The sequence below is a fragment of the Geotrypetes seraphini genome, chromosome 5, assembly GCF_902459505.1.
Source record: "Geotrypetes seraphini chromosome 5, aGeoSer1.1, whole genome shotgun sequence".
Taxonomy (NCBI): domain Eukaryota; kingdom Metazoa; phylum Chordata; class Amphibia; order Gymnophiona; family Dermophiidae; genus Geotrypetes; species Geotrypetes seraphini.
Window position 1 is genome coordinate 258221877 of NC_047088.1, and position 16018 is coordinate 258237894.

The window sequence follows — 16018 nt, forward strand, 5'->3', positions numbered from 1 at the left end:
GGAGAGACACCTAGCCATGGTGAAAACAGTACATCAACCACTCTGGGAGGGGTTATACATTGAAAATGTCTCAAGCAAGTTTTCGAGCAGGTTAGTTCCTGTCTTTCCTACTTTTAACTCAGCAAATTACACGTCTTTTGAGTTCTGACCACTGTGCTGTAGGTAGACGAAAGTTGCCTTTGCTGTAGCACGCAAGTATCCCTCCTCCTCCTCCTCCACTACCAAGGTAAATGCACTCAACGGAAGAAAACTCCGTCACTGAAGGTGACTACTGGCTCATGCTCGCCTTTTCCTGTTTAGTGAAGGCCTTATACATGAATGCATCGTAGAGGATGCTCTTTGGCTGACATCCCAGGTTAGTTACCTGATTACTGATGTCTTTTGACAGGGTCTGCAGCTATTGTGTCTGAAACGCTTGACTTCCTTATAGCAAAGAATGCTTTATCGCCTTCATCTCTCATTCATCACTTACATCTTCATCTCTGTTATGTCATGCTGTCCAGTTACAAGGAAGGCTATCACAAAATTGAAATCATTGTCTGTTGTTGATCTAACAATGTAAAATTTTCCATTGGTTGTCCAAGAATTGCAAACAGCATCAGCTTTATCTCCATTTCAAAGTGACTGACCTCATCATTGTTCTCTTTGATTAGAGATAGTAACCCGCCAACACGCAGAGGCAACTTTATTGTTCTTATAGGCTGCATTTCCTGAACACCAATATGTAAGATGACATGTTTGCAATAGCAAAATTCTATTCCAGGTTTTCTCGTTTCATTTGGGATACTGAAGAATCTCAATTAGGTCTCTTGTCCACTTATACTTTTTATTTTTAACAACAAGCTTCAGAAATAATTAGGTAAAAAGTAGCAAAAATCAATAAAATGATTACTTCAGTAAAAATAACATAATGTTTCCTATGTTTCTTTGCAAGTAAAAGTGACAAAATGTTTACTTAAGTACAGTAACTAGTTACATTTACTTAGTTACTATGCAACACTGCTTTTTCCTGGGACACATCCAGAAAAAAGTGTCAGAAAAATCAAATGATTCAGTGGTGAAAGATACTTGAACGGGTGCTCGAGGCCAACTAAGGCCAAAACTGAACCAATGGAAAAAGAAACCATAAAATCAACCACAAAACCGAAGGCAGCTAAAGACAAGAAAAGAAACTGTGCAACAATGACAGGATTTATTCAAGTGAAAAAATGCAAATATTAACAGATGGAAAACCAAAAACTGTCATCTGACACAAGCTGAGAGATAGCACAAGAACGGCGTCGGCTATTGGCTCTGAGAAAAAACAGAGGCTGACTCAGTTCCACATGACAGTGAGAGGCGAGAAGTCACATGCATTCGCGGTAGAATATTTTCAAAGGATTTGATAAAGCTATGGCTGCATGGGATGGCATCATTTACACGTAAGGATATAAGTATCCTTCTGGTCCTTGGTGAAATCAAATATCAAAAAATACATTATTTTTAAAAGAACTTTGGAGACAAACCTAGAGGTAAAACTTCTTCAAACACAAAGGCCTGGAGTCTGTATAGGACGCTCGTCCTGGGCGTCCTATGAAGAATTGGGCCTACACCCACCCAAAGTTAATCCGATTCTGTAACCGACGTCCATGTTGCAGACGCCGGTTACAGAATTGGGTTTAAAATGCCCCAACCCCCCCTCCAATTGCTCCCCCTGAAGATTGCTGGCAGGAGGGTGCCCAACTCCTCCTGCCGACAAAATTCACGATTGCCAGCAGGAAGGTGCTCAACCCTTCCTGCTGACAGAACCCACCTCCCCCCCCGGACGATCACGGCAGAATGATACCCAACCCCTCCTGCCAGACACCCCACCATCAACAAAACATCCCACCGCGGAACCCCCCTTGGGTTTACCTGCAAGTTGGCCGGCGGCTCCTTGCACCATCTGGCCAACAGGCCCGCCTCCGTCCAAATGATGCCTGCTGGACGGACAGTGCAAGGAGCCGTCCGGCCAACTTGCAGGTAAGCCCAAAGGGAGTTTCCGGGGTGGGGTGTTTCATTGGTGGGGGGGTCTGGCAGGAGGGGTTGGGCACTCTCCTGCTGGTGATCTTAGGGGGGGCCGTTGGGGGGTCTGGCAGGAGGAATTGGACACCCTCCTGCCAGCAATCTTTGGGGGGGGCCATTGGGGAGTCCGGCAGGAGGAGTTGGGCACCCTCCTGCCGACGATCTTCTGGGGGGGAGGGGGGGCTGTTGGGGGGTACGACAGGAGGGGTTGGGTATCCTCCTGCCACAATCGTCAGGCGGGGGGGAAAGGGGCGGGTTCTGTCGGCAGGAAGGGTTGAGCATCTTCCTGCCGGCGATCGTGGATTTTGTCGGCAGGAGGAGTTAGGCACCCTCTTGCCGCGATCGTCAGGGGGGTTGGGGAGGGGAGACTGGCGGCCCTAGCTGCGGCCGCCACACTAATCGCAGCAGGGAGATCCTTGCCGCAATTAGGTATAGCGGCCGTGTCTACCATGTAGGCTAGCATTTTGCTGCCCTACATTGTAAGCGTTTCCCGCTCTGCGTAGGGCCGCCTAGGTTTGCTTAAGGCTACTGCCTAGCCTTAGGCGAGCTTAGGCGGGCCTGTCTAGGCTCCCTGGAGGCGCCTTCAATATAGGCAGCCTGCCTGGGGAGCATTATTTTAGAAAACGTGCCTCCCGATTGGCAGATTAGACAGCTGTAGGACGCCTACAGCTGCCTACAATCGGGACGCACTTTGCACAATCAGGGTCAAAATCTTTGTTTCTGAATCCATTTGGCACAGCAGAAAAAAATACAAACCTGACAGGATTGAGGAGACATTTGAAAATGGAAAAGGCCGTGAATGTTTAGCCTTACAGTTACCACTCGTTTGCTTGATTCAATCCTGGCAATGAAATGTAAAAGCATGGCAACAGAGGCAACCCAAATATGATGAAGTTCTACTTTTGCGACGCAACCAGGACAGAATTCCATATAGCTCATAACAAAGTAGGACATTATTTACTGCACAATATTGACCTTATTTAGAAATTAGCTTGCACAACACAGAACACTACCTTTCTTTGCTCTCAGCACTCTCCCCAATCTCTGAGCTTCTTGTCTCCGAGACCCACCATGGGAAGAAATCTGGATTAGAACATTAGCTTCTGGTAGGTCAAAAGATGTGTCACCTACCTACAAAGAAAAAAAAACCTCCTCTTAACACGCAGTTGTTACCAGGAGAAACGACAAAAATTCCCCACACTACTCTGGAATTCGTCTACAGAGAATATGGTGAAATAAGTTAGCTTAGCAGGGTTTAAAAAAGGTTTGGATAATTTCCGAAAAGAGAAATCCATAGGCCATTATTGAGATGGCTTGGGGAAATCTACTGCTTATTCCTAGGATAAGCAGCTTAAAATGGTACTTTACAATTTGGGATCTAGCGTGGCCATTGTTGGAAACAGGATACTGGGCTTGATGGACCTGTCTGTCTCAGTATGGTAGCTCTTATTGTGAATCAAGTATAGGACAATCAAGCCATTGTGATGTCACTGATGAGTTTGGCTCTTAGGCATTGGTGGAATGAGGCATTATGATGTCACAATCTGGAGTGTTGCTACTCCTTAGGTTTCTGCCAGGTACTTGGGACCTGGGTTGGCCACTGTTGGAAAAAGGATGCAGGACTTGATGGACTTTTGGTCTGTCCCAGTATGAAGATGAAAATATGGTGTGGATGGGGCAGACTGGACAGGCTCTATGGTCTTTATCTACCACTAGTTTCTATGATCCTGAGCACAAAGCAATGGAGTGGTCTGTCCCATGCTTTTTTGAATTCAGGTACAGGATGTGTCTCTACCACCTCCATCGGGTGGCCATCCATGCATCTACTACCCTTTCACCTTCATCCTATGCCCCCCTCTTTCCAGGGCTTCCTTGCAATTGAAAGAATCACTCCTTCTACATTTATGTCATGGAGATATTTATATGACTTATCACAGAACAACAGATTTACACAGAATGATTATTAAAACACTATCTTTCAACATACAATTCTTCTTTTATTGACTTGGCTTATATGAATCTGTTCAACTGATACTTAAATAAATTTACTTTTTTCCCTATATTGTTTTTAAAACAACAATTTGTTAGATTTCTGCTTTTCCAGGCACATTTCCTTTGCCTTAGTCACTCTCTTTGGTTAAAATGATATACATCTCATTTTAAAGTTCAAAATCATACCACACTGGTCTTAATATAAGGCAATAGAAAAAAACCAAAGCAGCCAGAAGCCTTTGATTCCACTTTGGCCCAGGGAGATTCTGAATTTCTCCACATAGACTGGTATACCCCCCCAAGTCAAAACTGCATAGATGAGATTATTTTTATTAAAATATTTTCCCAAAAATCTTCCATCTTATTTTCAGGTCAATACAGTATTTTCCGACTGCGAACCGCCAACCAGGAGAGAGCAGCCGGAGTGCCGGCGAGTGAAGGAAATCACCCACTGTATGCTCCGACCGCCTCTTCCTGCACTAAAGTCGGGCCTTACCAATCAGGAGCTGTTTGACACACAGCTGCTGATTGGTAAGGCCCGACTTTAGTGCAGGAAGAGGCAGTCGGAGCATACAGCGAGTGGTTTCCTTCACTCGCCGGCGCTCCAGCTGTTCTCTCCTGCCTCTCCCGCTGCCCTCTTCAGTCTCACCCACAAAAAAACCATATTCGGGGGAGTACTGTACTGCTATTTGCCCCATAAAGATGACAATTTTCATTAGCTGACATTCGTAAACTATATGGGCAGTTTTATATCTGTTAGGCTTTGTAGCTAAAACTGCAAAATTATTTTCCTCTGAAAATTATTGAATTAATAATTTATAGCCTCTCACTCTCTGGTTTGTAAGAAGTATGAGTGCAAGGTCACAAGGTACCCATATACTTCCCTCCTCCATTCTTATGCATGGCATTTTTAAATCCATATGTTCGCATGATGTCTTCTCTCCAACTTTCCTTACCCTCAGAAATGCCACTTTTTAATCTGGTAAGAACACACACACCATGAAAGCTCAAAGGCTTGCTGGTGAAAGTATAGTTCAACAAAGGAGGCTCTATAAATCAGAAATATCTGTGCCAAGACCAAACCAGTGCGAATTGAAGCATACCTGCCTGCTAATCCACAGATGTGCCATCTAATTAACTGCAATGCTATCTGATCTGGATTAGTCAAGCCCACCTTTGAGATAAAGATAGTGTTGATCTTCGGATTGTGCTTGAAATTCTGTAATATTTGCATCCTTTCTCCTTGGGATGTAGGACCATAGATATAGGGTCTAAGAAAAAAACGAAAGAAAATTGACACAAGATCCAACAGGGACAGTAAACAATAGAAGATAAAACCCAGAAAAGTCCTTCAGACAATGAAATCAAACAGGAACAAAATGTTTTGTGTCTGCAATTCATGATCAGGGTACAACTGAACATTGACAGGAGGTGAATTTTAGATGGTAAACCTAGTAATGATTGCCTATGTGTCAAAAAACAGTGATGCAAATATCCTGCAAGGTTCTCTGCAGCAAGGGGACTTAAATTCAGAAGCTGGCTTGAAGGTCGCTCAGCAATTCTCGTCTAGTCTCAGTAATGGCTAAAGTAATTTCACAAATCAAAGAAAGACAAAACAAAAAAAAAACTTGAATACAGAAGGCACAAATACTTTTTAGCATGTCACCCTAATTTGTATATGAAGAGTTTTCCTGTCACACCTGATGGGTTTGCCATTACCCCTCCCAAATTTTATCTTGAATAATCCAAATAAATGCGTTACCAATTATTTGGAATGAAAGTAGTTTTGTGATCAGTTTAGCCTGATTACAGTAGACTCTCAGTTAACAGGCACCCATGGGGATTGGTAGATGCCGGATAAATGTAGTTTCTGGTTGCTTGAGAGTTACTATTAAAAACAGGCCTAATACCCTTTACTATGCCATACCATAAACTGTTCCAAACTACCGGATATGTGATACAAAGCGTGAGCGTACTCAGGTGTGGCATGCCAAGTTTACACTTAAATTTCCATCAAAAATTGATTTTATTTTCGTTTAAAGTATTACAGTTACACTTAAATGCTCGGGAATTTTCTTTTTGTTCACATGTTCATAAATCATTTTCTAGGATTGATTATATTTTTGTTTCAGATAATCTAGTACAACAGGTCAGAAAAGCTACCATAGATCCAATTATTTTATCAGATCATGGTGGAGTTTGGATAGAATTTGAATTGGAGGAACAAGATGGAAAGAGACCTGTTTGGAGGTTTAATAATGCATTGCTTGAGGATACAAAATTTATAGAAGAATTCAATATAAAAGTGGAGGAATATTTCCAATTAAATTCCTCAGATGAGATCTCATTGGAAACCTTATGGGATGCTTTTAAAGCCACCATGAGAGGGAATATAATTTCATATTCGGCACATGTTAATACTCAATCTAAAAAAGGTTTCTTTGAATTGGAGAAAAAGATTAAAGAATTAGAAGCAAAATTAACAGTAAAATGGGAACATGATATATTTCAGTCCCTCTTAAAAGCTAAATATAAATACAATGAGATCTCCTCTTTATGGGCTAAGAAAGAATTATTTACTCAACAAGCTTTGTATTATGGAAACTTGAATAAAGCGGGAAGATTACTAGCTAATTATTTAAAAGCAAAAAAAGGAAAGAACAGATTGTGGCTATTGCAGATGAAAATGGGGTTACTCATTCTCAAATTGATAATATATTAACACAGTTTTTGAAATATTATAAGACCTTGTATTCTTCTGAGCTTTATTCATATAAAGAACTTGATGGTTTAGAGTTTTTGAAGTTAATTGAGGGTCCTAAAATTCCCGAGCATATAAAAGGATCTCTTGATGCACCTATTACATTGAAGGAGATTCAGCCAGCATTGAAGTCGCTTAGAGTTGGATCCGCTCCAGGAGGGGATGGATACACTGTGGAGTTTTATAAATTATTTCAAAATACATTACTGCCTTATTTATTAAATTTATATCAGGCTCAACTGAATAAAGGCTGCATTTCAGGTACTATGGCAGAATCTTTGACCATAGTTTTGCCGAAGCCAAATAAAGATCCTTTATTGGTTTCAAATTACAGGCCAATATCTTTGAAAAATGTTGATGGAAAACTGTTGGCTAAGTTATTGGCCCTACGTTTGGCTAAGGCTCTCCCTTATATTATAGGTATGCACCAAACCGGATTTGTTGCTCATAGACATTCCTCACATAAAATTAGATTGGCTCTTCGTATGTTGATCTTAACAAAATCCATGGAGGATCCAGCCTTCTCTATATCTTTAGATGCGGAGAATGCATTTGATCGTGTAGAATGGACTTTTATGTACCAAGCAATGGATTGGTTTGGGGTGGGTTCTGGATTTATACAAATGATCAAAGCTTTGTATAGCTCCCCGTTGGCCAGATTGTATATAAATAATTCTTTTTCAGATGGTTTTCGTTTGGAAAGGGAAATTAGGCAGGGATGTCCCTTATCTCCTCTGTTGTTTGATATTGTATTGGAACCCTTATTATTGACTATTCAACAAGCAGAGGAGATTCAAGGTATTCCTTATGCTGGTCGGGAATACAAAGTTTCTGCATATGCAGATGATATTTTGCTTCATTTGTGGAATCCTGAATCTACTATTCCACATTTATTGGACTTGATTGAAAGATTTGGAAAATTTTCAGGATATAAAATAAATTGAAATAAATCAGAAATCCTTCCGCTTAATATACATTCTCAAAAAGGACTTTTTGATCAATTTCCTTTTCTTTGGAAAGAAGAGGGTATAAATTATTTAGGAATATGGATTTATAAAACACTGGAAAAAACAATGAATATAAATGAAAAATCTTTATTGTTGAAGGTTGCAGAAATGTGTGAGCAATGGAATCCGTTACATTTATCTTAGTGGGGGAGAGTTCAAACAGTGAAAATGATGATTCTGCCTGTCGTATGTTACCAAATGGGAATGTTACCAATTTATTTTCAAGATTCTTTTTATAAAAACTGAATAGTATTCTTATCAAATTTATTTGGATGGGCAAAACTGCTAGAATTGCTTTAGTATCTCTACAAAAACCAATTGTGGAGGGAGGGGTAAATTTCCCAAATTTTTATAGGTATCATCAAGCCTATATTCTGCGTCAGGGTATGTACTGGATCCTGCCTGACCTCATGGAACATTATCCAGAATGGTTAATTTTGGAATGGAAAATTATGTCTCCAATGTGCCTATCCCATGTATTGGGCATTAAATTACCTAGTTATGCTAAGGATAATAACATTATTTTGGATACATGGAAGACCCTGAGAAATATAAATAAATTAACTGAAATTTCTATATAACAGTCTTTATGTCAATCCCTATGGCTGAATTCCAAGATACAAATAGGTGGGACTGGAAGGATTGGATGCAAGTAGGCATAAGAACATTAGAGGATGTTATTTCAAATGGGAAATTGTTTGAATTTTAACGGTTGCAACAATCTTTTGATATTTCAAAATTTCAATTTTATAAATGGTTGCAACTGAAGCAGGCTATTCAGAAAGGGTTCCCTGAGTGGCATAATTTAAAAAATTTTTATAGCCTGCAACTCCTCTGCTTTCAGGTAGACATGCTAGGACATCAAGCCGCTAAGTGGTATAAATTAATATCTGAACTTATGAATAAAAAAACAAAAAATACTCTTAGAGATATTTGGAGCATTGAGATTAAGCAATATATTTCTGCATCTTGATGGCCACGCATTTGGTCTTGGAGGATGAGATGTACAGCGTCAACATCTATGAAACAAACTTGGTTTTTTTTGTTACATCATTCTTTTTGGACCCCAGTTAGACTGAATAAGGTAGATAATTCTAGATCTAATAGGTGCTGGCCACTGTCACCTAGACATAGGAACATTAGATCATTTGCTGTTTTATTGCCCTAAGATACTGATTTTTTGGAAATCAATTTGGGGACATAGTAATAATATTTTAGAATCTGAGATTCCTTTAATTTATGAAGTAGTAATTTGTGGTACAATTTTGCATATCAAAGATCCCCTAGACAAATATAAAAGACGTCTTTTTTAAATTATGACAAGTACAGCTATACAATTGATTACAAGGAACTGGAAAAACTGGGATAGTCTCAACTTTACATTCTGTCTATGTCTAATCTATAAATATGAGAAAATGAGAGTTGATAGGGAATATTACAAACTTTAAATTAATTTGGGGTCCATTGATGTCTTTTGTAGAATTATTATAGTTATGGTTTTTGTTGTTAGATAAAATGCACATCTGGGGGGGAGGAATATAAGTTTTTTAATTGATTATTTTTAAGGATGGTAATTGGGGGGAAGGGTAGTATTTTTGAGGATTGATAAATAAGTCTTAATGGTTATATATGTGTAATTTATGTTTTAAAAATGTATAGTGTATTTTGGAAACTAAGATAAAATTTTATAGCTATCTTAATGATAGTGAATAAGGTGGGTGGGGGAGAGGGTATTGATCTGTATTAATCCTGCAATATATTAAGTGATGTCTAAAGTGTACAATGTTTTAATTATCTCTATTTTCATTTGTTGAAAGTGTTTTTAAAAATGAATAAAGATTATTTTAAAGTATTACAATTATTATTTTTTTATTTATTTATTTTGCTGGTTGCTTGAGTTCCGGTTAACAGTCTATATACTATACTTCTCTAAAAGCTTCATGGTGTGATGTTCCAGAGAGACTGGTATTGCATTCCCTTACTAATTGTTACCTATAGCTGAATTGACCACATTTAGGAATATGAAATGACACCGAATAAAACGAGTCCAAGTCCAAATTGAAAATACTTCTTTCCCCCTCAAGCTACCAAAGAACTGTAAAATAGTTAACTATCTCCAACTCCAATGAGGAGTGTGTGGCGCAGTGGTTGAAGCCTCAGCACCCTGGGGTTGTGGGTTCAAACCCCATGCTGCTCCTTGTGATCCTGGGCAAGTCACTTAATCCTCCATAGCCCCAGGTACATTAGATAGGTTGTGAGCCCACCGGGACAGACAGGGAAAATGCTTGAGTACCTGATTGTAAAAACCGCTTAGATAACCTTGATAGGCGGTATATAAAATCTTAATAAAACTCTAATCTGTCACAAGTTGCGTTTCTTCTGCCTGCAAAACCCTCTAGAATCTTAAGGATGATTTTAGAGAGGCGCAGGAAAAAGCAAAGAACTTATTGGGGAAGTGCTGGCGACACGCCAGGGAGAGCAAGCTATTACTGGAACCATAATGCATTGCATGTGGTAAGGAAAAGCTGAAAGAATAGGTTCACAACTCGCAAGGTTAGAAGAGCGAGAAGATTGGCTTTGGAGATTTTCTCTCTCAGCTATCCTTTGGTCATGTAAATTAGGCACCTAAAATCTTGATCCTAGCTCGCTCTGCCTAGCAATCTATTCCCACTGGACAGGGGAGGGGGAAGTTTTCACTTTGGTACAGCTAGGCATCTAACTCCTCGATTAGATGCACAGATCTTTTGAATATCAGCCTAAAAAAACAACACAGAACTTCTAGAAGTAGACATAAGCTTGATGTCACTCCCTGGATCATTTCAGTTCAGCAAAACTGTTCTTGTGAAGGTAGTTGAATTTGTTCATTTGCCACATGTCTTCCTTGTTAGCTTATCTAATTCTGAAAACTGTGCGTTTTGAACAAACCTATGGAGGCATATAAATGAGTATACTGTGAGGTATGATACAGATGAAACTGAAGATATGATTTTATTTGAGAAGCAGTGAAAGGGATGATCTGTATTAATTTGTGAGGAGACAGTGTTTTTGTCCTGTAGTATTTGGGTACTTACCTTTTCACCTGGGTTTGGGGGGTTGTAACCCCCCCACATTTTACTGTAAACTTAACTTTTTCCCTAAAAACAGGGAAAAAGTGAAGTTTTCAGTAAAATGTGGGGGGTTACAACCCCCCACAACGCAGCGCGATCTCTATTAAGTAAAGTGGGGGGGTTCCCCCCCACGCTCCCCCCCCCGTCGGAGCCCTAAAAACAGTAATTTTCTGCAGTGCGCACCTCCGCGCTGCGCTCAATTGTCTGCGCTCGCCTTTGTCCCGGCACGCTTTTGACCTGACACCAAGGGAGGATGTGGGCATACCCTACCTGTATAAGAGCACCTCATGAAATGCTGAAGTAAAAAAGGGGGCGGGAAATCATCAGGGAAGCCCTGAAGTGAAGATACAAACTCTGTGCCCTAAGTTCAGCAGAGAGGGAGTGCCTTGTGGATTCTAATCTAGAAAAATGAACTGAAGTGAGGAAACCAATGCGCACACAGATCCATAAATTACAAATAAGGAAAGAGAAATATGGGAGGATCCTATGGTTTATCATCAAGATCAATTTTATTTTTAGCATTTATATATTTAGGGGGCAAGGCTTACTGCTGAGGCTCTTCTAAAAAAAAGTGGGGCGGTGGAAGAAGTGGGGCGAGTGACCCCGCTTAAGACCCGCTTGGTTTGACACCCCTGAGATCAGATGGCTCACCCAAGCTCTCTCCAGCCAAAAACAGGGACCAGAAATCCCCTAAACAAATTCCAACAGCCCTACCGAGGGAGATGGGTACAGCTCATTCAACACCTGCTGGAGACTGAAAGAAGACTGATAGGAATAGGGGAAGGTATCCTTTATGTACTATTCCACAGTTTTGTTTCAGTCTCCACCTGCTGGTCATGATGAGGTATATAATCCACTCAAAGATTAACCTCTACTGGTCTGGATAGTGCTAAAGAATGAGGGATTAAGTGACTTGGAGCCAGTGATGCTGCTTCAGGAGAGCAGTGATGCAGACAAGTTCTTGGAGGAAAAGTCGACAAATTACTATTATTTCTTATGTTCCTCTAAAAGTAATGGAGAGGAAAAAAAAGCACACAATGTTTTCACTTCTTGGTTGCCAGTTACTTTTTTTTCCCACTACTTACTTGTTCAACCGGATGGCGTACTCCTTCAAGGCAAAGACATTGTCTGCAAACACAATGATCTTGTCATTCCTTCGTTCATGAAATTTAATCAGAAACTGGCATGCTCTAAATTTATTTGGGTTCATTGTATAGAGTAAAATCCGTTTCTTTGTCTTAATGGCCACATATTCTCGATAAAATTCAGGAGACATTGGGCACCAGACCTGTAAGCATAAAAAGTAAAATAATCTTATGCATATGTCATCTGATGTTTACAGCAATATTCCATTAGTTTTTGCAGGAGACACACAAAATATAGGTGAAATTCATTCATACCTGTTAGAAACATAGAGAAATGAAGGCAGATAAAGACCATCTGGCCTATCTAGTCTGCCCCTCCACTATCCCCCTCCACTCCCTTAGAGATCCAACATACTTGTCCCCAAGCTATCTTGAATTCAGATACTCTCTTCATCTCTACCACCTGCACCAGGAGGCCGTTCTAATCATTCACCACCCTTTCCATGAAAAAGTATTTTCCTAGATTACTTCCAAATCTCTCCCCTTTCATCTTTCCTTGAATCCTGCTAGACCAGCTTAAATAAATGGATTGTGCACCCCTTGACCAGCAGAGGGGTGTAGAGAAACTGAACTCTTCCAGTAGCATCCTCAGTATAAGGGCTTGTGAAGTCTGGAATGCCTCAGTTTGCCGATGCCAAAGTAGCTTGACACGATTGAAAAACTCCCTAGGAAACCACTCCAGAACCTCAACCAACCACCCTTCCCAAAGACTAACGAGAGAGAGTAAATAAAATCCAGAACTCTCAACACTGAAGTCTTCCAGAGTGGGTCCTGGACTGGTCTAGCAGGATTCAAGGAAAGGAAAGTTAACAGGTATTAATAATTTCATCTTCCTTTTAATCCTGCTAGACCAGTCCAGGGGATCTCTACATTTGACTTCTGTTCTAGACTCCTTTTTTAATTTGGGGGGAGGGGGAAGGAGAACACACTTTATTTATAGCTCTTCAAAGCTGAACTGTACTGCATAGGCTTGAGAGGGTAGGGGTATTAGAAGGGGAGCAAAATTATCCCCAAATCCAAAGACTACTCACTCCATGGGACTAATTTAAAGTGGAACAAGAGTGCCTAGACGTGACTGACAGGAGTTGTCAAATTTAAAAGTTTATTGTGTTCAAAATGTAAAAAGTCTACACTTCTCCCTCCGGATTCGTGGGGGATAGGGGCAGAGCCGGACCGCGAATATCTTCTGGTCTGGCGCTGACCCATCCCTGCCTCCCTCCTGCCTTCCCCCCCGGCATCCCGGCCTTACCTGGAAATAGGAAATAGCTGCCGTGAGTTCCCGTAGTCTCTCGAGACCACGACGGGAACTTCCCACAGCCATTTCCTATTGGCGATCTACATGGGGCAGGAGTGTAGGAAGATCGCTCCTGCCCCGAAAGCCCGCTAGACCACCAGGTAAGGCTGGGGGGAAGGCTAAACTGTGTGAAGGGGGTTCTTTTATTCCCCCTCCCCAAAAAAAGCGCGAATATGTGAAATCGCGATTGCCAAAACCGTGAATGGGGAGGGAGAAGTGTAAATCATAAACAGCATTGATGTTAAAGCATTTTCACAATACACTAATTGTTTCTAAGAATAACAATTTGTTTGTTTCTTTTTATATTCTGGCCTCCCAGGAGAGCTCAGAATAGGTTACGAGTTTACATATATATTAAAGTATATTTATACGGTGATGGCAAACATGGCATGACAGGACATTGTGTGACAGAGAAGGCAAAAACATAGTTAATTCCTATGTTGAAGCCTTAGATATATAAAGTCTCTATAGAAGGGTAAGTACTACGGTGTAACAGAAGGGATGTTATGGTATAAACCTCCCTTGAATACCTCCTATTTCATGAAATAGGAGGTATTCAAGGGAGGTTTATACCATAACATCCCTTCTGTTACACCGAAAAACATAGTTAAAGCATGGTAAAACATAGCATGGATCAAACACTGGCTGGCAGGCAGGAAACAGAGGGTTGGAGTAAAGGGCCATTACTCAGACTGGCATTGGGTCACGAGTGGAGTTCCACAGGGGTCGGTGCTGGGACCGCTCCTGTTCAATATATTTATCAACGACCTGGAGACGGGGACGAAATGTGAGGTTATTAAATTTGCTGATGACACCAAACTCTGCAGCAGGGTTAGAAACACAGAAGACTGCGAAGACCTGCAAAGAGACCTAACGAGACTGGAAGAATGGGCAAAAAAGTGGCAAATGAGTTTTAACATAGAGAAATGCAAGGTCATGCATGTAGGGAAAAAGAACCCGATGTTCAGCTACAAAATGGGGGGATCATTGCTAGGGGTGAGCAACCTTGAAAGAGACCTGGGGGTGATGGTGGACACAACATTGAAAGCATCAGCACAATGTGCGACAGCCTCAAAGAAAGTGAACAGAATGTTGGGTATCATTAAAAAGGGTATCACGACTAGGACGAAGGAAGTCATCATGCCGCTGTATCGTGCAATGGTGCGCCCACATCTGGAGTACTGTGTCCAGTACTGGTCGCCGTACCTCAAGAAGGACATGGCAGTACTTGAGGGGGTCCAGAGGAGAGCAACTAAACTGGTAAATGGTATGGAAAACTTTTCATATGCTGACAGGTTGAAAATGCTGGGGCTGTTCTCCCTGGAAAAGCGGAGACTTAGAGGAGACATGATAGAAACCTTCAAAATCCTGAGGGGCATAGAGAAGGTGGACAGGGACAGATTCTTCAGACTTTGGGGAACCACAAGTACAAGGGGTCATTCGGAGAAATTGAGAGGGGACAGGTTTAGAACAAACGCTAGGAAGTTCTTCTTTACCCAGAGGGTGGTGGACACATGGAACGCGCTTCCGGAGGTTGTGATAGGCCAGAGCACAGTACAGGGTTTCAAGGATGGTTTAGATAGGTTCCTAAAGGATGAGGGGATTGAGGGGTACAGATAGAAGTAGAGGTAGGTTACAGAAATGGTCAGGAACCACTTCACAGGTCACAGACCTGATGGGCCGCCGCGGGAGCGGACCGCTGGGCGTGATGGACCTCTGGTCTGACCCAGTGGTGGCAACTTCTTATCTTCTTATGACTTAATACCGGACACTACACCGGCCATGTTTCGGCAGACCTTTGCCTTCCTCAAAGGTCCTTAAAATAAAATGAAGTAATGAAAATATGTTTTAACATATAGGAGTGAAACATATAGAAGTGGATGCGGTGCTCCTGCACACTTTGTAAATGAAATGCGAGACAATTGGAAAAATGACAAGTGAATAGTAAAAAGGAAGAGTGATGTGAAGATCTTGATTGCTGATTAATTAAAGTTTGAAACCATCAACATAAAAGATCATTGATGGGATAGATGTGAAACAATTTGTGTAAATGGACATAAAGTGAACAAATATTAGTGTGAAAATGATGGACTAAAGTGATGAATGTGATAATGATTATGTGGAAAAATAAGTGCAACACTGAATGACTCAAATCTGCTGGACGTTGGGAGAATGAGCCTGAGCAATTAAGAGTGAAGAAATAAAGCCCGCATTATAAAGCATCTGGAACATGCCTTTTGCTAATAGGATCTGCCCCAAACACTCAAATCATATTAATGAAAAGGGAAATTTTACTATTTGCTGACATTCATCTTTTAAAACTCAAAAAAATATGAATAAAATAGTCATAACATTGTTGTTCTCTACTATAGCAAATACCTGTACAGCAGGGGTCTCAAAGTCCTTCCTTGAGGGCCGCAATCCAGTCGGGTTTTCAGGATTTCCCCAATGAATGTGCATGAGATCTATGTGCATGCACTGCTTTCAATGCATATTCATTGGGGAAATCCTAAAAACCCGACTGGATTGCGGCCCTCAAGGAGGGACTTTGAGATCCCTCCGAGAGTAATGAATGAACACGGCATGTTTGTTTTGGGTTGGTTTTTTTTTTTAATTGTGAGGAATGCCTGCAGAGGTTCTATTAAAAGACCTGAAGCAACCCTTTTACT

General features: G+C 41.0%; 1 protein-coding gene across 3 annotated transcripts in view; it reads right to left on the reverse strand.

Moving 5' to 3' along the window:
• Nucleotides 1-16018, reverse strand: part of LOC117360795 (general transcription and DNA repair factor IIH helicase subunit XPB) — a 262217-nt gene that overhangs the window by 21328 nt on the left and 224871 nt on the right. For all 3 annotated transcript variants that reach the window (XM_033945177.1, XM_033945180.1, XM_033945178.1), the window contains 3 exons: nt 11996-12198; nt 5210-5306; nt 3057-3174 (listed from right to left, as the gene is read on the reverse strand). In XM_033945177.1, coding sequence (XP_033801068.1) covers nt 3057-3174; nt 5210-5306; nt 11996-12198 — 418 coding nt within the window. The remainder of the gene's footprint in view (nt 1-3056; nt 3175-5209; nt 5307-11995; nt 12199-16018) is intronic.